The following is a 22,195-nucleotide window of genomic DNA, read 5'->3' on the forward strand; positions in this document are numbered from 1 at the left end:
AGGAACCTTGGACTCTGAGATGCCTGATCCTGTCTGGCCAGAAAGCTTATCTCACCCTTATCTCACCCTTATCTCAGCCCCAGCCCTTTGAGCCCCACGTTGGGAGGGGGAGGGAGTGACCAAGCCCAGGTCAGAACATGGGGGAAGGACATCAGACTGCAAACCTCACTGCCTGCCCCACCCCCATAGGACCATTTCCAGCTGCTTCAACCAGACACTGTGCACGACGCCTCCAACGCATTTTCGTACTCAAAACATAAATGATTCTGACTGCCGGACCATGGCGACAGATTAAAACAATGAAGAAAAAAATTTAAAAGTTCAAGATAAAGGCAAAAAAAGATAAATTAAATATATTAAATTTAAAAAATACATAAATGATGCTGTGGTAATAGGGTTAATGTTTTACTTCCCTTTTTAACAAACACATAATATCTCTTATTGTTTAGTTGTTTCTAGTGCTTTTGAAAGAGATTCAGAGAAATGTCTAGGCCATAAAACAATATGTATAGTGATTTTAAATACAACTGTTAATAGAATTCAGTTCCTTTTCTTAAAGGTGCAATCAGGTAAACTTCATTGAGTGCACTGGGTTATATTGTCTGATGTAAGGAAAATTTGAGGAACTGTTTTCTGACTGCTTATTCTCTGGGAAAAAAGTGAACAAGAAAAAGAAGCAAGGGGAGGATCAAGATGGCGGACGAGAAACACTGCCAGACAGAGTGTCTCTGTAGCAAAGACAGATTCTAGCAGAAATTAGAAAAAAGAAGCAAGAAGAGGAGCATACAGCGGACGAGGGCCGGAAGGAGGGGTACCTGAGACCACAGGCGACTCCACGGGAGGAGGTTGCAGAGGAGAACTGGAAGCTGAGACCTCCAGAGCAGCCTGAGGACCATTGGGAAGGGTAGGTGGATCAGTCACTTTTCCCCTCCCCTGCATGTGGGACTGCTGGTGAGCTCCCCAGCGGGTGGAGAGACCTGAGGACACCAGCCCAGCGATGGTAAGCCTGTAGCAGACGCGGCACCAGGCTCCCAAATCACTCAGGGCACCTCCTTGTGCACAGACCCGAGCCGTGCGGTGGGCACCATATTGCCTCCTTCTCCCCTCCCCCAACCCTACCCGTGGCTGCCCAGAGAGACAATGTAGCCACCAGCCAGAGGCACCTGCAGGGAATGGGACCTTCCCTTTTGGGACCCTACAGCACACTAAGGGGAACTCAGACCGTGAGTTCCCTACCCGCCAGGCCTCCCAGGTGCTGCTGGCACGGTGTTCCCAGGAGAACGGTGCAGACCCTGAGGCTGAGAGACACAGACCCAGCTTGGGCTCCCTGTGGGCGAATTGGGACCGGAACTCCTCTCCCTGGTGGGGATACAGTTTGAACTCTGGGACCCAGAGGTCAGACCTGCAGACCAGATCCCATGCACCAAGGTCTTGCATTACCCGGGACACAGAAGGGATATAAGTGAACAGCCTACTGAGGTGGGTGTGCTCTGAGGGGCAGATCAGCATCCTACAGGGCAACCCTCCTCCCAAAAGGAGGCCATACGCACAGGCCAGGTGGCGTTCCTGCCAGCGTCATAGTCCAGGGAGGCCTGGTGGCGTGTGGTCTGGCCTGCTGGCAGAGGCCCAGGAGTACCTGCAGAGTTGGAGAGGGTGGAAAGAAGCGAGGCCCGCTCGAGACTCGGATCTCAGACAGCCCCACCCCCACACACAGATTTTCTGATTCAGCGGGGCCATTCCAGCCGCTCCCTGACAGATTTTCCTGGAAGCAGAGAATAGAACTTTGACCCATGATAATGGCATTGGTGGTGCCTGAGGGAAGGCTTACCCAACCCAGCTCCACCTAGACTATGTCCTAGACCAGCCCTCACTGAAGAGGGGAGAAAAGGACACATTTGGAAGTCCCAGGGCCCCACCGAACACCTGAGGCACTAGAGTGCCTCTCTACAGGAACAAGAGCTGATAACAGGACACAAAACAACAGCGTAGCCTGTTCCTCCAAGCAAGCGCCACCTACTGACAGGGAGGACATCCTGCACACCCTTTTCACAGCACCTACGACTCATCATACAGGGAGTGGTCGAATCTCACCCATAGACACCACCTACCGGCTCAGAAACTAAACAAGGTGTGTGAATACTCAAACAAAAACCTAAAGAAAAGAAACAACAACTGATCGACCAACATGGGAAGAAATCAGCGAAGGAACTCCAAAAATATGAAGAACCAAATGGAAAACACACCCCCAAAGAGGAGCACCAGCACCATAGAAACGGACACCAACCAAAATCAGGCAACCAAAATGACAGAAGAGGAATTTCGTATGTGGATCATGAGAACACTCACCGATCTGCAAGAACAACTCAATAACCAACATAAAGAAACCACAAAAAGCCTCCAGGACCTAGAACAAAAGTTCACTAAAGAAATAGACACAATGAAGAAAAGTTTAACCGAACTCCTGGAAATGAAGAATCAATTCAGGGAACTACAAAATACAGTGGAAACGCTCAAGAACAAGGTAGATCAAACACAAGAAAGACTCTCAGAGATTGAAGATAACACCGTACAACTAAATAAAACAGTCACAGAGATAGAGCAGAGAAACAAGAGAAAAGAGCAAAGCCTACTAGAGATGTGGGATTATAAGAAGAAACCTAATGTCGGGGTCATAGGGTTACCAGAGGGGAAGAAGACAACACTCAAGGGTTGGACAAGCTATTTAAAGATATAATAGAGGAAAATTTCCCAGGCCTTGCTCAAAATCTCGATATACAAGTTCACGAAGCTCAGAGGACCACTGGGATATTCAATACAAACAGGAAGACATGCAGTCATCAGACTGACCAAAATATCAACTAAAGAGGCCCTTCTAAGAGCTGTAAGACGAAAGAAGCAAGTAACATACAAGGGAAAGCCAATTCGAATAACACCAGACTTCTCTAATGAGACTTTACAAGCAAGGAGAGACTGGGGCCCAATTCTCATTCTTCTGATACAAAATAATGCCCAGCTTAGAATCTTACTCCCTGCAAAACTAAGCTTCGTATATGAAGGAGAAATAAAGACATTCTCAGACAGGCAAAGTCTCAGAGAATTCACCAAGACCAGCCCTACAAGAAGTACTCAAAACAGTCTTTTGAGTACGAAAAACATAATAAAAACTCACAAATATAAAAACAACCAAAACCCAAAGATTAAAGGCCAGATATTACAATGGCTAAAGAGACAAATCAAAGCAACAACATCCAACCTGACAGAATGAACAATAATCTACCTTACCTATCAGTTCTCTCAATAAAGGTGAATGGCTTAAACTCTCCACTCAAGAGACATAGGCTGGCTGAATGGATAAGAAAATACAGGCCAAGTATATGCTGTCTTCAGGAAATACATCTAACCTGCAAGGATGCATATAGACTAAAATTAAAAGGGTGGAGATTAGTATTCCAGGCAAGTGGAAGCCAAAGAAGTCTGGCGTGGAAGTTCTAATTTCAGACGATTTAGTTTTTAAACCAAGAAAAGTAGTGAAAGACAAAGAGGGTCATTATATAATGGTGAAGGGCACACTTCAACAAGAAGAGATAAAAATTTTAAATATATGTGCACCCAACTTAGGTGCACCCAGTTTCATAAAGGAAACCTTACTGGATCTAAATAATGTATTAATAGCAACTCCATAATCACCAGAGAGTTCAACACCCCACTGACGGCACAAGAAAGATACTCCAAACAGAAAATTAATAAAGAAATAATGAACATAAACAAAACCCTGGAACAATTGGGTCTGACAGACATCTACAGAACATTCTACCCAAAATCCACTGAATATACGTTCTTCTCATCAGCTCACGGGACATTCTATAAGATTGACCATATCCTAGGACACAAAGTAAAACTAAAGAAATTTAAAAAAATAGAAATCATACCATGTATCTTGTCAGATCATGGTGGAATAAAAGTAGGAATCAACACTAACAGAAACTCACATTTCTACACAAAAACGTGGAAATTAAACAACCTCCTACTAAATGATTACTTCATAAATGAAGAAATCAAGATGGAAATAAAAAAATTCTATGAAGATAATGACAATGGATGGACAAGTTATCAACTGCTCTGGGACACAGCTAACAGCAGTTCTGAGATGAAAGTGTAACTCCATAAATGCCTATAACCAAAAGTCAAAATATCACAAATAGACAATCTAATGAAACGACACAAAGAGCTGGAAAAAAAAGAAGATACCTACCCCAAACCCAGCAGAAGAAGTGAAATCAACAATATCAAAACAGAACTAAACGAAATGGAAAACATGGAAGCTATTCAGGAGATTAATAAAACAAAAAGATGGTTTTTTGAAAAAATAAACAAAATTGACATGCCATTGGCTAGGCTAATGAAAAGCAGAAAAGAGAAATCTCTAATAAGCTCCATCAGAAACAAAAAAGGAGATATCACAACTGATCCCAAAGAGATACAAGATATAATTTAGGAATACTACAAAAATCTTTATGCACACAAACTGAAAAATGTGGCGGAAATGGACAAATTTCTAGAAACACACAGCCTCCCTAGGTTCAACCAGGAAATAAATAGATTCCCTGAACAGACCAATGTGAACAGCTGAAATAAAAACAGCAATTTAAATTCTCCCCAAAAAGAAAAGTCCCGGTACAGATGGTTTCATGCCCGAATTTTACCACACTTACAAAGAAAAACTAGTACCTATCTTGCAGAAACTATTCCACAATATCGAGAAGAACGGAAACCTCCCCGACACCTTATATGAAGCGAATATTACTCTGATACCAAAACCAGGAAAGAATGCAATCAAAAAAGAAAACTACAGAACAATATCCCCAATGAATATAGATGCAAAAATTTTCAACAGATTCTTAGCTAACAGAATCCAGACGCTTATCAAAAAAATAATCCATCACGACCAAGTGGGCTTAATCCCAGGGATGTAGGGATGGTTAAACATACATAAATCTATAAATGCAATTCACCACATAAACAGAAGCAAAAACAAAGACCACATGATTCTTTCAATAGATGCACAAAAAGCTTTTGACAAAATTCAACATCCTTTCATGATACAAACACTTAAGAAAATAGGCATAGAAGGAACATACCTAAAAATGATACAAGCCATATACGACAGACCCATAGCCAACATCATACTTAATGGGGAAAATTGAAAGCATTCCCACTTAGAACTGGAACCAGGCAAGGCTGCCCACTATCTCCACTTCTATTCAACATAGTGCTGGAAGTCCTGGCTACAGCAATCAGAGAGGAAAGTGGAATTAAAGGTATCCAAATAGGGGCAGAAGAGATCAAACTTTCACTGTTTGCTGATGATATGATATTATATCTAGAAAACCTCAAAGATTCAACCAAGAAATTCCTGGAACTGATAAATGAATTTAGTAAAGTCTCAGGATACAAAATCAATACACTGAAATCAGAGGCATTCATATATATCAACAACAATCTAATTGAGAACCAAATCAAAGACTCAATTCCCTTCACAATAGCAACAAAGAAATTAAAGTACCTAGGAATATACATAACACCTCTACAGGGAGAACTATGAAACACTGAGGAAGGAAATAGCAGAAGATGGAAACAGATGGAAATCCATACCATGCTCGTGGATTGGCAGACTCAACATCATTAAAATGTCTATACTACCCAAACTGATCTACAGACTCAATGCAATACCTATTAAAATCCCATCAGCATTCTTCACAGATATAGAATAAATAATTTTACACTTCGTATGGATCCAAAGAAGACCCCGAATATCAAAAGCAATTCTAGGCAACAAAAACAAAATGGGAGCCATTAATATACCAGATATCAAACTATACTACAAAGCTGTAGTAATTAAATCAATCTGGTATTGGCACAAAAATAGGAATATTGACCAATGGAACAGATGTGAGAATCCTGATATAAAACCATCCTCATATGGCCATCTAATCTTTGACAAAGCAGACAAAAACATACGCTGGGGAAAAGAATCCCTTTACAACAAATGGTGCTGGGAAAACTGGATAGCCACTTGTAGAAGGCTAAAACAGGACCCACACCTTTCACCTCTCACAAACATCAACTCACACTGGATAACAGACTTAAACCTAAGGTATGAAACTATTAGAATTCTAGAGGAAAATGCTGGAAACACACTCCCAGACATCGGCCTAGGCAAAGAGTTTATGAAGAAGTCCCAAAAGGCAATCACAGCAGCAACAAAAATAAATAAATGGGACATGATCAAACTACAAAGCTTCTGCACAGCCAAAGAAACAGTCAGGAAAGTAAACAGAAAACCTACAGAATGGGAGAAAATTTTTGCATCCTATGCATCCGATAAGGGACTGACAACTAGAATATACTTAGAAGTCACAAAAATCAGGAAGAAAAAATCAAATAACCCTATTAAAAAGTGGGCAAAGGACTTGAACAGAAACTTTTCTAAAGAAGACAGAAGAATGGCCAACAAACATATGAAAAAATGCTCTACATCTCTAATCATCAGGGAAATGCAAATCAAAACCACAATGAGATATTACTTAATTTCAGTGAGAATGGCCTTTATCAAAAAGTCTCCAAACAATAAATGCTGGTGTGGATGCGGAGAGAGAGGAACACTCCTACACTGCTGGTGGGACTGCAAACTAGGTCAACCTCTGTGGAAAGCAATATGGAGATACCTTAAAGCGATACAAGTGAATCTACCATTTGATCCAGCAATCCCATTGCTGGGCATCTACCCAAGAGATCCAATGACACTCTACAAAAAAGACACCTGCACTCGAATGTTTATAGCAGCACAATTCATAATTGCAAGGCTGTGGAAACAGCCCAAATGCCCATCAATTCAAGAATGGATTAATAAAATGTGGTATATGTATACCATGGAGTACTATTCAGCTCTAAGAAACAATGGTTATATAGCACATCTTATATTTTCCTGGTTAGAGCTAGAACCTATACTATTAAATGAAGTTTCCCAAGAATGGAAAAACAAGCACCACATAACTCACCACCAAATTGGTATTAACTGAACAGCACCTAAGTGGTCACATAGGTACTACAGTAATAGGTTATTGGGCAGGGGGGAGGGGAGAGGGGGGCGGGTATATACATATATAATGAGTGAGATGTGCACCATCTGGGGGATGGTCATGCTGGAGACTCAGACTTGTTGGGGGAGGGGGGAAAAGGGCATTTATTGAAACCTTAAAATCTGTACCACCATAATATGCCAAAATAAAATAAAATAAAATAAAATAAAAAATAAAGTAAAAACAAGCAAAACATATACTGACCAGCAAACTGGTTTAACTGAGCAGCACCTAAGTAGACACATAGGTACTACAGTAATAGGATATTGGGCAGGTGAGAGGGGCAAGGGGGCAGGGGGGAGGGGTGGGTATATACATATATAATGAGTGAGATGTGCACCATCCGGGGGATGGTCATGCTGGAGACTCAGACTTGTGGGGGGAGGGGGGAATGGGCATTTATTGAAATCTTAAAATCTGTACCCCCATAATATGCCGAAATAAAAAAAAAAGAAGAAGCAAACAGACACACATGCACACAAGGTGGTGGTTTTTGTTTCAACTTTAAATTTGTCCCTCCAATCTCCCCCATCAGGACCTGGCTGGAGGGCTGAGCTCCAGGCTGTCGGCCTGCCGAGCAGAGCCCCAGGGGCGGGGCAGCGGCCACCTTCCTCTGGCCATCTGCCTCTGATGGGAGAGACTCTGCCAGGCAAGGCTTTCATCTCCACAACCGAAATGGCCCACCAAGGTGTCTCACAGACTTCCGCCTCTCTCCCTCTCTGAGGACTCAGGGCCTGCCCCAGCCACGGCCAGAGGAGGGAGGGCAGCTGGACCCTCCTGGCCTGGGACACCTGTCCCACCACCCTCTGAATGGGCAGTCCACCTGCTTCCAAATCTGAGATTGCAGGGGAGGTGAGGGGACATCGCTTCCACCCAATTTCTGAGATGTATAACGACAAAGGAATGAGGCCAGAGGGAAAGAGCCTTTCTGTGTGCATGTGGAGACAGGACCTCACTCTACTGCCCGGGCCGCAGTGCAGTGGTGCGGTCACAGCTCATTGCAACCTTGAACTCCTGGACTCAGGGCATCCTCCCACCGTGGCCTCCCAAAGTGCTGAGATCACAGGCATGAGCCAGTACACCCGTCCAAAAAACATTCTTCTAGAAAATCTAATACATTTTCTAGATTATTTGTATCTACAAATAAATTTAATAAATTAGCCTAATAAATAAGCAAAAATAAAAGGGAACAAAAGCAGCAGAAAAGAAAGATGTCAAGAGAAAGGAAAGAGCACAAAGGAAGGAAGGGAGGGATAAAGGAAAAGCGGGAGAGAGTGGGGGTCGGGAAGGGGAGGAAGAAGGAAGGGAAAAGGCAGGGGTGGGGTCGTCCTGGCCTCAGCCCTGACACGTCTGGCGATGAGATGCCACAGCCGGCAGAGGGTGTCAGTGGGTGAGTGCAGACAGCACGTGTCCTGTCCAGGTGGGTGTCCCGGGAAGGACTTGCTGACCCTCCCGATCCCACCTGGGTCAGACCCATCGTGCTCAAGGTGCCACAGGCAAGTCCTAGTGGGAGGAGTTTGAGAGCCAAGTTACGGGAGAAGGCATGGAGGTCTCTGACCGTGTTCTCTGTCCCCGAGAGAGTCAGAGGGCAGAGATCTGGGGCAGTGGCGCTGCAGAGGCCTGTCCTACCCTGGGCGGGCTGATCCTCACCGTCCCCAGGGTGCCAGGCGCCTGCCAGGGTGTCCTCTCACAGGAGGGGCGGGGCTGAGGCCCGAGGCCAGCACCCTGCAGTCTAGTGACCACCTTCAAACCATCAGGCCCACCGCCCCTGCGCGTCATCGGACTCTGAACTGCGGACTTGACTTCCGTGAATATGAATATTCTGTATAATACTGTGGCTCTTGCTGTGCTCCTTTACGGCTGAGCGCAGAGGAAGCATGAGGAATGTGAGGGAGCCCGCCCAGGCTCACACGGTCCTGTTGCCCAGCTCTCGGGCCAGGGCTGCACCAAGCCCGGCGGAGCTCTACACGGGACGGGACGGGCACCAGAGGGGGCGCAGCCCAGGGGGTCCCAGGAGGGAAGGCAGAGAGCACATTACAATTTCTATTGTAAAGGCTTAATCTCGCCCCTTCTCATGTGTGATCTGTGTTTGTGCACATGGCCTGTATGTCTGTGCATATTTGTTGGCTGCGTGTTCAGAATATATCACTGAAAGAAGGGCGCTCACGAATTTGGAGATCCTTGCTCCAAACCTCTGCTCCGGAAACCTTCTCCAAAGCGGCAGGTCTCAGAGGAGGAGGCAGGACCCAGCCGCAGGGGCCGCCCGGAGGCGCCAGAAGGAGGCTGCTGGGCGGGCGAGGGGAGTAAGGCTCCCCGGCCGCCGGGTCCCCTGGCCTCTGCTGCCCCCTGGCGGCCAGCGCGTGGCAGATGAGAGCACTTCCCGCAGAGGTGCGCAGGGAGGGGCGGGGGGAAGCACAAAAGAAACCTTAGAAATGTGGACAGAGCGAAGGAAACCAGGCACAAAGACCACAGGCTGCAGCATTCCAAATGTATGAAGGCGAAGACGAGGCAGAACAAGTCTGTGAGGACAGAAGCCCAGCGAGGACAGCGGGGGACTGCAGGGGCGGCCAGAATGCTCCGTATTTTGACCTGGAAGGTGCTCACTTAGGTGTAGCGTGGGCAACTAACTATTGTGGCGGACACTGAAGATTAGTGCTCCTGATTCTGTACAACCTCAACTTAGAAAAAATTTTCAGAGCTCAGGAAAGGCTGGCGGGGCTGGAAGCCGGAGGTCACTGTGGCCAGAGCACCAACTCTGGAGTTGCCCCCGGACCAGACCCCCCTCCCACATGGCAGTCATGGGACCCGGGCACGCTGCTTCCTGCTCCGGGCCTCTGTGCCCACCTGTGAAACTCAGGTAACCTGAGTGCCAGCCTCAAACGGCTCTGTGCAGATTCCACGACTTCATTCAATAATTACTCACTTAGGATTTTTCACTTATTGCTGCACTGTCCTTATTAGCTTTTATTCATATTCATTTATCAAGAAAACAGAGCCTGGGCAGGCGCGGTGGCTCACACCTGTAATCCTAGCGCTCTGTGAGACCAAGGCAGAGGGACAGCTTGAGCTCAGGAGTTCCAGAGCAGCCTGAGCAAGAGCCAGACTCTGTCTCTATTAAAAAGAGGGAAAAAATTAGCTGGAAGTGCTGGTGCCCACCTATATTCCCAGCTGCTGAGGAGGCTGAGGCAGGAGGATTCTTGAGACCAGGAGTTTGAGGCTGCAGTGAGCTATGATGGCACCACTGCACTCTACCTGGGGTGACAGAACGAGACTCTGTCTCAGGAAAAAAAAATTGAAATTTAAAAAAAAAGAAAGCTGAGTTCCCACAGAGGGACATGGTGGGACAATGCCAGTGTCTCTATCTGCACTCATTCATCTGTCCCACATTGCTCCACAATGTCACTGCTGCCCCGAGAACGAGGGTGACGCCCCCACTGACAACACACACCTCTGCGTCCCAGTCTTCACAAAATGCCCAAGCCAGACCTTGGTTCTGCCATTTTCCCCCAATCCAAAAGCTCTGCTCTGCCTACCACCCCTCCCCTGCACGGAATCCCCACTGGGAGGTTACGGGACACAATGCCTGCACAACTAGGTTGGTGAGCATTAATTGACAGCCAGCTGCATGCATCTGGGGGAGACAGCGAAGAAACCTCCTGCCCTGAGCAGCCTCACAGTCTGACCAGCTGACAGGACACATGCTGGGGAAAGTCACAAAGCAACGTGGGGAAGAACTGCAGGGCCCTCAACCCAGGGAGGCGAGAGGGGAGGGAGAGGAAGGCTTCTGCCCTGGGCCAAGGAGCTAGCGAAGCGCCCTCAGTTTCCCTGCTTTGACCCAGATAAAATTCCGAATTCCCTGGACATGGCTGGCTGACCCCTGACCTCTATGGGACGCCGTCTTCTTCGCTGACATGACATCGTCCTTGCTGAGGAGACACTGACTCTGAGACAGTCGGAAGCAGAGGGTCAAGGGTGCAGGCGGTTAAAGGCTGAATCCCAGGAGGGTGGGAGGGGAGAGGGAAGCTGAGCTCTCTGCCCTGTGGTTCCTGCTGAGAAAGAGCCGGGTCCGACAAAGGGGAGCAGGGTCCCCACCCCAGGGGACATTCAGCTCTTGCCTACCCCCAGCTCCCAGGGCGGAGAGAGAAGAGGGATGAGCGGTGGAGGGTCCCAGCGGGGAGCTGCAGCCGCCCGTCCCACTGGAAGGAAGCTGCTGTGGGAGGCAGGTGCGGGCGCTGCAGGGAGTCGCAGGCAGCAGGGGCCACTGTGCCCACTGAAGGGGCAAGGGGAGGAGGAGCCAGGGACAAGCTGCAGGGGGCAGAGGGTGGCAGACACTGACCGCAGGGAGAAATCCCTCCCCTCTCCTCGCATTGCCACTGTCCCTGCAGCGCGGCCATTGACAAACCCCGAGAGGCAGCAGCGACGGGACCCAGGGTGAACCGTCCCCAGGCCTCAGTCTCCCAGGTCACAAAGCAGGGACGGAAAGGATGGAGGATGGATGGGGTGGGGACAGGCAGAGAAGAAACAACACAGCAAAGGACAAGGTCAGGGGCCTGGAGCAGCGGTGGGTAGGTCGTATCCCCACCTGACACCTTCCCAGTGGCTGCCAGATGACAGCCTCCACCCTCAGAAACTAGGACACCAACGACCGACCCGAGGCCAAGGCCAGTGAGCGGGGAATCAGTGCCCTGGGAGGGGAGAGGTGGGCAGGCAGGCCAGGGCAGCTCTGAAGTGGGGCAGGAGAAAGGGAAGGCACCGGGCTCTGTCCCCACAGCAAAGCCCTTGATGTGCCCGGGTCGAAAGCCACAGGCCAGCCCACGCTGGGGGCCGGCAGAGCCCCTGCCTGCACTCCCGCTCCACCCCCTGTGCTGCCCGAGCTGCTGGGAAGAGAGGAAGCTCCGTAAAGCAAGCCGGGCCAAGGGGCAGAGAGGGGGACAGGAAGACCTTCTGTCCCCGTAAAATGCTGTCCCACCATCAGGCAAGCCGGGGGATGGGCAAAGTGTCCCCTTCGTTTTGACCTCCTTCCAATCAACAGTGCCCAGAATATTTTGGTTTCCTTCAACCTCCAGGAGTACCCGTGAGGACAGTGTGAAAGGTGACAGAAAGGAGCAATGCCCAATTTCCAGGCCGTCTTAGTGCACCTCGTGCTGCTGTAACAGGATACCACAGACATCACAAAACAGAACGGAAATTCATTATTCATGTTCGGGAGGCTGGGAAATCCCAACTCCCAAACCCAAAAGGCACCAGCAGGTCTGGTGGCTGCTGTCGGCCTCCCCCATGGCGCCGGATGCTGCATCCCCGGGAGGGACAGACGCGGTGTCCTCACACTAGGAGGGTGCAAGGGCAGCAGGGAGGAACTCCTTCCACCAGGCCCTTTTATCGTGACACTGATCCATTTACGAGGGCGAAGCCCCAGTGATCTAGGCCCCCAGAAGGCCCCCACCTCTCAACACTGGTGCATTGGGGATTGAGTTACAGCCCATGAATTTGGGGGACACATTCAGACCCTGCATGGCCTAAGCCATGGGTAATGCCTTTGCCAGGATGGGGGAAGGAGCGGCTGGAGCAGGCAACCAGACTTGGGCTTCAGAGGTCTCTGGGTTCCCTTGCCTGCCATCTTGGTAGAGGGGGTGGGTCTGAGGCCCGAGGAGAGGTCCGGGCTGGAGACACCCACCTCGAGGCTGCAGCTGCTTCCCGGCGCTGCCTGGCGTGTGTCCACGGCACCGCCCACCGCAGGCGCAGGTCCTTTGTTCTCACTGCCTGCCTCTCCCACCAGGATTGCAAACCTGGAGGGCAGGCTTTTGGGGACCAGACACCCTTCAGGGCACACGCTCTGCTCATGCCCAAAGCCAGGCCAGGCCCGAGGCCCCGTGAGGAGGGCAGGTGAGGAACGGGCAGCGCTTGGCCCATGACTGTGCCAGGCTGGGGACCCAGGACCCAAGGGAGTCACCCCCAGCCTCACCGTCGGCACAGGCGGGATTGGACATTTCACTTCCTTTGGTGTCTACCAAACACCCAGGGAGGGTCCCTGGGGACAGGGCAGGGCAGCCCAGCCAGCTGATCAGCTGCAAGTCTCAGCACCTCAGGCTGCCTCATCGCGTGCGGCAGCCCACCCTGCCCGCACTGGGCTGCTCGGGGCCTCTGACCCTCCCTGGGTCTCCCTGTCACCCACGAGAAAGCGCCCCCTGCCTAGGTCCTGAAGCCCCAGCCTGCCACCTGCTGCCCCTCCCTGAGCCCAGCCACCTGCCGCCTTAGGGCTTCCTCCTCGCGTGGGGAAAACACCGAGCCCACTGAAAGCACGGGCCTCGGGCCTCCCCCAGCAAGTGTTCATAAAGTTTGGCCAGAGAGGCAGAAAGACAAAGAAATACTCAGACTCACGAACCCTTTGGATCTACTGGGGCTTGGGGACGTTTTCTAAAGGCCAAGCACTTGCTTTGCTTATTTCACTTATCCTGCCAATCATTCTTTTTTGGACTTACTTTTAAAATATATTTTAATAGATCCTTTCCTTATATTAGATCCCAGCACATGATTTCTTATCAGAAATAAATAAATAAATAACTCATTTGTAATGTCTTTAACTTCTTCCCACAGTTTCTCAATTTAAAACGGACGATTGTCAATCCATGATTATATGTGTTTGCTAAAATGTTTAAGTCTTTTCTCAGGGACTTAATTGTCGTTCTTCATGGAAAAGGGGTAACCTGTAATGTTGCCCCAGCCCTGGAGACCCAGTCAGCAGAACGGGAGCCCATTGCTTGTTCCCACAACAAGGACATGACTTGTTGACCAGCGGAGAGAACTGTTCCTCCGGGCAAATGGCCAAGGACCTGTGGTCTCGCATGCGAGCCAAGGCTGTCTGTCATCCTCACGCAGTGCCAGACAATAGAAGACAGAATGAAAACATCTTCTTGTCGTGCTATGCAACTAAGCCAAGGCGTCTTGTTATCCGCAAATGGTATCAAGCGTTGAGGGGCATCTCCTGTGCTATGATAGAGGAGCAGGTGCTGTTGGCCAGTGGGAAGTCACGTGTCCGGAAGTAGCTGGGAAAATAGCTGGCATGAGAAAATAGCTGTGGGCCACTTGTCCAATTAAACAGTATAAAAGTGAAACGACTGGCGCTTTAGGGTGCTGCAGTCTTCCACCGTCCTGTGTCTGTGCACTTTATTTTCCTGGGACTGCAGCCAATTCTCTTGTGCCTGCCTTTTATGTCTATGTCTTTATGTGTGTCATCCCCTGTCCTGCAAGCGGGCCACAACACTCTGAGGACAGTGGCTGACGCTGGCCACGTCCCCCAGGCACCTCCTGGTCAGCTCCCTCCCTCTTCCCCACTGCTTGGCCCGCAGCAGCCCCACCCTGCCGGCAGAGTCGGGAGGAGCAGCCTGGCTGGGACAGCAGCCGCTCAGCCCCATCTGGGGCCCAGCCCTGGGGAGCCGGGCATTCCTCCAGCCCACCCCTCCCAGGCCACGCTTTCCAGAAGGAACTACCTCGGCTCACCCAGGGCATGGCCCGTGAGAGGTCAGCTGCACAGCCCTGCCCAAGGCCCAGAGCGCCGCCCCACAGCCTGCAGGAGCCCAGAGCAGAGACGGGAACAGAGCAGCGCCCCGTGATGAGCCCCCAAACGACCCAGAACGGAGAGCGCAGGCGCAGCTCCCTGCGGGGCGAGGCCGGCAGCTGAGGGAGGCGGGGGAGAGCGGCCGTGCTCGGCTGCAGGGACCCAGCCCGCCCGACTGGGACAGCTCCGGCCATAACAAAATGCAGCGCCCTGGGTGGCTCAAACCGCAGAAATTGCTTTTCTCACAGTGTGGGGGCTGGAAGTCCGAGGTGCCGGTCAGCCCAGTGTCCGCCGGCACTCTTCCCGGTTTCCGGGCCGCCTGGGAGCGAGCGGGCGGGCCTGGCCGGGCGCGGAGGCGGAGCGCCAGAACAAAGGTTTTCTTTTCGGTGACTTCATTACCCGGGAGTTCCCGTGCTGCCGTGGCAGTTTACAGGACGGGGGATGAACACAGAACATAAAAGGAAACACAGACGCACACACAAAGACGGCTACATGGCTCGAGTGACGAATGCACCGGTCAGTTTATTTTTATGCTCTAAAAATTAAAGTTAGTTCCCTGTACATAACCACCCAGGCTTACAGCAATGGCCACAAATTCCAGAACACGTGGCCTTAAGGACACAGATGTCCCCTGACTCAGGGTTACCAGGTGGTTGCGCTAGGCGCCAGGCATAGATCACAACAACAAAAGGGGCGACCCAGCACCCCTCCTCACAGCCCCCACCCCTATTTTAAATTTTTGAAGAAGCAGTCCATATATCCAAAAACCTTTGTACCCCTATAATATTTTCAAATAAAAAAAGAAGTTATTGCAAATTTTTTGGAAACAATAATGATACCATGTTTTTTAAGAGCTTTTATGTTTTAGGTATACTGAAATGTTTGTGACGACAATGATATAATGTAGTGTATTTATAGAGGGAATAAAAACAAAATGCCGGATAATCTCTGCCCCATGATGAAGTTATCCGTCAGTAGATGTAACTTCTAAGAAACAATCCGGATATGCCACGTGTGACTGTGATGCCACACAGCGCTGGGAGGGCAGGAGGAAGAGCGTCTCACCCCTTCACTCCAGAGCCCGAGGGCGTCAAAGGAGAGCCGGAGGTCTGCGGTCTGTCGCGAGGCTGTCTGAAAGGCAGAGAGTGAGGAACATTCTGCAGAGCAAATGGACCCTGCGCGCCGTGCGTGTCCTACTCCCACGCAGTCGCTCCCGCCCGGGGTCTTTCTACAGTAAACGAACGGCTCGGAGCGACTCACTAGCTACGGCTCCTCCAGGGGTTGGTTCCCTTTTCTGGAAGGAAGACCCACCGCGAGCCCCAGGTGCCGGGCTCCTGCCGACCTCACCTTCGCACAGGGTGAATCTCTTTGGGACCCCAAAGAGAAGGGGAAGGGCTCAGGGAAAAGGACTAAAGAAACGACAGTAGCGATCACATCTGACACCGTCACTGTGCTGTGTGTCAGCCAGCGTCCTTAGCACTGCAAGCACACTAGTTCATTTACCCCAGGACCCGTCCGTGGGGCCGACCGTTATTCTTCCCTTCCGCAGATGATGGGATAGGAAGGAAGGAGGGTGCCATGACAACTGGCGATGGAGCTGGCTTTGCCCCACGGTGCCGCCCCACGGTCCGCCCCACGGTGCCGCCCCACGGTCCGCCCCACGGTCCGCCCCACGGTGCCGCCCCACGGTCCGCCCCACAGTCCGCCCCACCGTCCCGCCCCACTGTCCCGCCCCACTGTCCGCCCCACCGTCCCGCCCCACGGTGCCGCCCCACTGTGCCGCCCCACGGTCCCGCCCCACGGTACCGCCCCACCATCCCGCCCCACGGTCCGCCCCACGGTCCCGCCCCACGGTCCGCCCCACGGTACCGCCCCACGGTCCGCCCCACAGTCCCGCCCCACGGTGCCACCCCACTGTGCCGCCCCACGGTCCCACCCCACGGTGCCGCCCCACTGTGCCGCCCCACGGTCCCGCCCCACGGTGCCGCCCCACTGTGCCGCCCCACGGTCCCACCCCACGGTGCCGCCCCACTGTGCCGCCCCACGGTCCCGCCCCACGGTGCCACCCCACTGTGCCGCCCCACGGTCCCACCCCACGGTGCCGCCCCACTGTGCCGCCCCACGGTCCCGCCCCACGGTACCGCCCCACGGTACCGCCCCACGGTCCGCCCCACGGTCCCGCCCCACGGTGCCACCCCACTGTGCCGCCCCACGGTCCCACCCCACGGTGCCGCCCCACGGTCCCGCCCCACGGTACCGCCCCACTGTGCCGCCCCAGCGCCCCTTCTCGCCGCTGCTCCTCCAGCGCGGGAGGGCCGGCAGCCCAGGGAGAGAGGCCGGGCGGAGAGAAGCGGGGGCGGGGGATCACTGGCCCACGTTTCCGGGAGACTCGCGGACAGATCATGTCACCGTCAGGAAGACAAGCGCAGTCTCTGGCTCAAATCTGAGCGTCTCCAGCGCCCACATAGGTGGCGGGTGGGGAGACCCGAGGGGAGCAGGGCCGGGTCACGGGCTCCCTGTCCTCTCCTCCGCCCCCGGAATTGGCGGTTCCGGGTGGCCCCGGGCCAGCACTCCCTCTAGTACCGAGTCCTCGGGCCGGCTCAGCCAGGCGCCCCTGGAGTCCTGGCGTCGCCTGCCTGGGACTCGGCTGCGACCACAAGCATCCGAGCGTGCAGCCGCGGGCGGACAGGGTGGGCCAGGGCCGTGGGCGCTAGGAGGACCACAGGGGATGGACACCACGCGCCCGAGGGTCCCGGGCAGGTACAGCCGCCAGGGCCGGTGAGTGACATCAGGAAGCGGGCACAGGAATCGCCCCTCACAGCACACGGACGGGCCAGTGTCCCCCAGGTGTGGGAGGGCGGGCCTCACGCGGACCCCTCACAGGGCAAGTGACATTTTGCTTCAGGTTTCTTTTCAAACTAGACTGACTTTAGCGTTTTAGGGAGGACACGGGCGCGGGGGGCGGGCGGGGCCACAGCGGCCTGCCTCCCCTCCCCCGCCCAGCCTCCCGCTGACCCGACCCAGGCCCCTCACCTGCAGATGCCGCGCGGCTGCGCAGTGGCGGGGACAGGAGCTTCCTCGGGGGACACTTTCAGTCCGCCCACGACGGGGAGGATTTCGTGTTCCTGAACCGGGACCCACAGACCTGGGCAGCGGCGCAAACCGCGGCTCAGAAGACCACAGGCCTGGAGACGTTCCGGATCTGGAGGCCGCCCGGGAACGCGGGTGGGTCAGGGTGCTAAGTGGCGGCTCAGGCACCTGGAGCAAGGCAGCCACACGCCACTGCCGGCAGGTACTGGGGACCCCGGGGAGGCACGTCAGGACCTCCCCCAGCTGGAGTTCTGTCCCCTGGAGGTGTCCCCATAGCAGAGAAGAGGGGTCCGAACCCAGCGCCCTCCTCCCCCTCCCCCTTCCTCCCCCCCCATCCTCCTCCTCCGTGTTTCTCTCTGTGGGGCTGGGGCTCTGCCCAGGCCACTGAGGCTGGCCTGGCGGTGAGGGCGGAGGAGTGTCGGGAGGAAAACAGGAAAAGACAGCAGTGACCCGTGTCACCAGCGACGTGCTGGGCCCTCCTGTGCAGCGTCCCTGGTCCTTGGCCCCAGGAGTAAAGGGAACCTTTGGCCCAGCCAGAAGCTGAGGCACCGGGTGGAATCCATGGAGACGAAGGGAATGACAGTCGCTCACAGAGCGCCGCCGGTTCCCATACCTGAACACAGCAGCTCACAGGTGTCAGAAAATTATACATCTGATTCCAAATTAGAAAAGACACAGAAATTTTAAAACTCAAAAATAATACTTCAGAAGTTAGAACCAAAATAGTGACTTAGCAGAAGATGAGACACATTTGAATAAAATGAGAATTAGTGATTTCGAAAATCGCTTCTCTTGGAACCTATTTTCAACTTTGAAAATTGCTGCTGCACTCTAGCAAGGAGGCTGAGATCCAGGATTGGCATGTAGTTTCTCACCCACGAGAGCCTACTGTCTGTGTCTCAACACGCCTCCCCCTCTGACTGCCCTCAACACAAACAACCATGGACAGGGAGGAGACCCGGCCTTCCCAACCCCCCACCCCACACTGGGCCCTCCTGCTACCGCCCTCCTGCTGTGCCAGCCGCCCAGCGTCACACCCTCCCGGCTTCCCAGAGCTTCTTCCTACTGCGCCCTGTCTCTGTCTCCCAGCCCCTGTAGGAACGGGGCCACCTGCCAAGAGAGCCCTCAGGGTCCCCGCTGCCTCTGCCCCCCTGGCTACACAGGAGGCAGCTGCCAGGTGAGGGGTTGAGCTGGGGGTGCTGAAGGTGGGGCTGAGAGTTCTAGTGAGGGGTCTCGGAACGCAAAGGTGGGCAGCGGGCAGCTTGGGACAAGTGTCTGCAGGAAGGGGAGGCGTGGAGGACTAGAGTCCGGGCTCTAGCTTGAGGTCTGTGTGAACCAAAGAAGGAAGGACTGAACGGATTTCCAGTCCCAGCTGTTCTGGAAAGGAAATCGGGGAGGGTCACCTGCTCCCGTAGCCTTCAGGAGAGAGTTCTAGACGTAAGGGATTCTGAGGAGCTGGAGCTGGCAGGAGACCGTCTCTGGGCCTGGGAACCTGACGCTCTGCCCTGCCCCGTGCTCAGACTCCGCTGGACTTGTGTGCGCAGAAGCCCTGTCCGCACGCTGCCCGCTGCCTCCAGACGGGGCCCTCCTTCCAGTGCCAGTGCCTCCAGGGATGGACCGGGCCTCTCTGCGACCTCCCACTGTCCTCCTGCCAGAAGGCTGCGCTGAGCCAAGGTACCCACCCAAGCCCTGCAGAGCAGAGGAAGGGAAAAGGGCGTTCTCGTCTCCCCACCCCGAGGGCATCCATGCAGCCTTTGGCCAAAACACCTACCCGAGAGCCAAAACCACACCGACCAACCACGCCATTAACTCCAGTCCAACACCAGGACGGCCTAACACCGTCCAGCTCCTGCCACCACATTCAACACAACTCGAACAACAACCAGCCCAGTCAACAGGCGGAGTCTAACACGCCACCAGGACACAACCTGGAGCGCCTCGCTCCCTGCAGACCACATATCCCAGACAGAGTGGGCCACACTCACAACTGGACACATTCACCCCACCCCACACACCCTGACGTCACACCAACCCCTGGTAAAAGAACATCCCGTCGTTCAAATAAAGTTTATGTGAAAAGCTCAGGAAAGAGACTACTGTGGAATTCGGGGATGGTTGGTGGGGATCACAGCGAGAGAACACCAGAGAGGATGCAAAACTCAGGGCCAGACTTGAGCCATGCGTCCTCACCTGAAGTGTCTCTTGAATTCTTTCTTGCTTATGACTGGTTTTTAGCCAAGAAAACTATTGCTTTTAGCACTCTGAGGAGCTTAAGAATGATCTCGCCCCTATTCTGGCAGAGAAGGTGGGAAGGGAAACTTGATGCTTCGACTTCCTCAGGGTCAGGAGTCATTAATTCCAGAGGCTCAGAGGGGCCTCCACCCAGGAAGATCGGTGGCCCCCAAGGTAAAGACTTCTGTGCTCAGTGTCGGGGGCCCTGAACACTCTTTCATCCCCGTTTGTCTCTCCCCAGGCGTAGAGGTCTCTGCCCTTTGCCAGAATGGAGGCCTCTGCGTCGACAGCGGCCCCTCCTATTTCTGCCACTGCCCTCCTGGGTTCCAGGGCAGCTCGTGCCAGGATACCGTGAACCCATGTGAGTCCAGGCCTTGCCATCACGGTGCCACCTGTGTGGCCCAGCCCCATGGGTATCTCTGCCAGGTAAGAGTCTAGAGAGAAAGGGAAGCAGGAGGAGGCTGGGCTGGGTGTGGGCGACAGCAGAGATGGGTGGGAACCCGACGTGCCCATTCCTCCTCCCTTTCCGTTACCCCACACACCCAACTAACTGTCAGGTCATGCCATTTCACCTCCTGAATATTTCTCAACTTTGTCCTTTCCCCTTCACCCTTTGCCCACTGCCTCTGTCCAGGCCTTTGTTGCATTCCTGCTAGTGAGGACCTCGCGTCTGTGGCCCAGGTCACTTAGCCAGGAGAGGCAAAGCTGGCATTTAAGTCTGAGTAGCCTGATTCCTGTGCCCAGACCAAATTTTTTTTTAATAGTTGCCGTTTTCTTTTCTCTTTTTTTATTTTATTTATTTGTTTATTTATTGAGACAGAATCTCACTCTTTTGCCTCAGCTAGAGTGCCGTGGGTCAGCCTAGCTCACAGCAACCTCAAACTCGTGGGTTTAAGCGATCCTCCTGCCTCAGCCTCTCAAGTAGCTGGGACTACAGGCATGACCCACCATGCCCGGCTAATTTTTTATATATATATTTTTTAGTTGTCCAGCTAATTTTTTCTATTTTTGGTAGAGACAGGGTCTCGCTCTTGCTCAGGCTGGTCTCGAACTCCTGAGCTCAAACAATCCTCCCACCTCGGCCTCCCAGAGTGCTAGTATTACAGGCGTGAGCCACCGTGCCCAGCCTCTTTTCTCTTTTTTATTGATACCAAATAATTGCACATATTTATGGGGCACAGTGTGATATTTTGATACATGCATACAATGTGTAAGGATAAAATCAAGGTATTTAGGATATGCATCACCTCAAACTTTTTTTTTTTTTTGAGACAGTGTCTCGCTCTATCACCCAGGCTATGGTGCAGTGGCATCATCACCGCTCACAGCAACCTCAGTCTCCTGGGCTCAAGCAATCCTCCTGCCTCAGCCCCCCGAGTAGCTGGGCCTACAGATGTGTGCCACCACTCCCAGCTAATTTTTCTATTTTTTTTTTTAATTTTTCTATTTTTTGTAGAGATAGGGTCTCAGTATTACCCAGGCTGGTCTCAAACTCCTGGCCTCAAGAGATCCTCACACCTAAGCCTTCCCAAGTACTAGGACTACAGGCATGAACCACTGCGCTCAGCACCTTGAACAGTTATCATTTCTTTATGTTAGGAACATTCCAAATCTTCTAGTTATTTTGAAATATACAATAAATTATTAACTATAGTCATCCTACTCTGCTATCCAACACTAAAATTTATTCCATCTATCTGACTGTACTTTTGTATCCATTAACCCTGTGGTCCCCAGTGCCCGGGCCACGGACCGGTACTGGTCCATGGCCTGTTAGGAACCAGGCTGCACAGCAGGGGTGAGCAGTGGGCACACAAGTGAAGCTTCATCTGTACTTACAGCCGCTCCTCATCACTCAGGCCACTGCCTGAGCTCCGCCTCCTCTCAGATCAGAGGCAGCACTAGATCCTCTCACAGGAGCACGAACTCGACTGTGAGCTACGCACGTGAGGGCTCCAGGCTGCACACTCCTCATGAGAACCTAGCATTTGATGATCTGGAGTGGAGCTGTGGCGGTGATGCTAGCACGGGGAGGTGGCTGTACATACAGATGATCATGAGCAGAGGGGTTTGACTGCACAGAGACCACAATAAACCAATTACTCGCAGACTCATATCGAAACCCTATCAGTGAGTGGCAAGTGACAATCTAATAATAATAGAAATGAAGTGCTCAATA

General features: G+C 52.4%; 1 protein-coding gene across 1 annotated transcript; it reads left to right on the forward strand.

The window, feature by feature from the left end:
• The first annotated feature begins 12,662 nt into the window (after positions 1 to 12,662).
• On the forward strand, positions 12,663 to 20,562 carry LOC142871026 (uncharacterized). The gene is made up of 7 exons (XM_076003596.1): positions 12,663 to 12,666; positions 14,486 to 14,657; positions 17,275 to 17,384; positions 17,734 to 17,919; positions 18,633 to 18,961; positions 19,305 to 19,458; positions 20,258 to 20,562. Exons 1-7 carry the CDS (start codon positions 12,663 to 12,665, stop codon positions 20,452 to 20,454), a joined length of 1,152 nt encoding a protein of 383 aa, XP_075859711.1. The 3' UTR covers positions 20,455 to 20,562.
• Positions 20,563 to 22,195: the final 1,633 nt, after the last annotated feature.

The sequence above is a fragment of the Microcebus murinus genome, chromosome 5, assembly GCF_040939455.1.
Source record: "Microcebus murinus isolate Inina chromosome 5, M.murinus_Inina_mat1.0, whole genome shotgun sequence".
Lineage (NCBI taxonomy): Eukaryota > Metazoa > Chordata > Mammalia > Primates > Cheirogaleidae > Microcebus > Microcebus murinus.

What these genes read in the sequence shown, in the direction of transcription:
- LOC142871026 (XM_076003596.1), top strand. An exon ending in GAGGCCGCCCGGGAACGCGG is followed by an intron (nt 17,920 to 18,632) that starts GTGGGTCAGGGT and finishes AAGGAGGCTGAG; the next exon opens with ATCCAGGATTGGCATGTAGT. An exon ending in ACACAGGAGGCAGCTGCCAG is followed by an intron (nt 18,962 to 19,304) that starts GTGAGGGGTTGA and finishes CCCCGTGCTCAG; the next exon opens with ACTCCGCTGGACTTGTGTGC.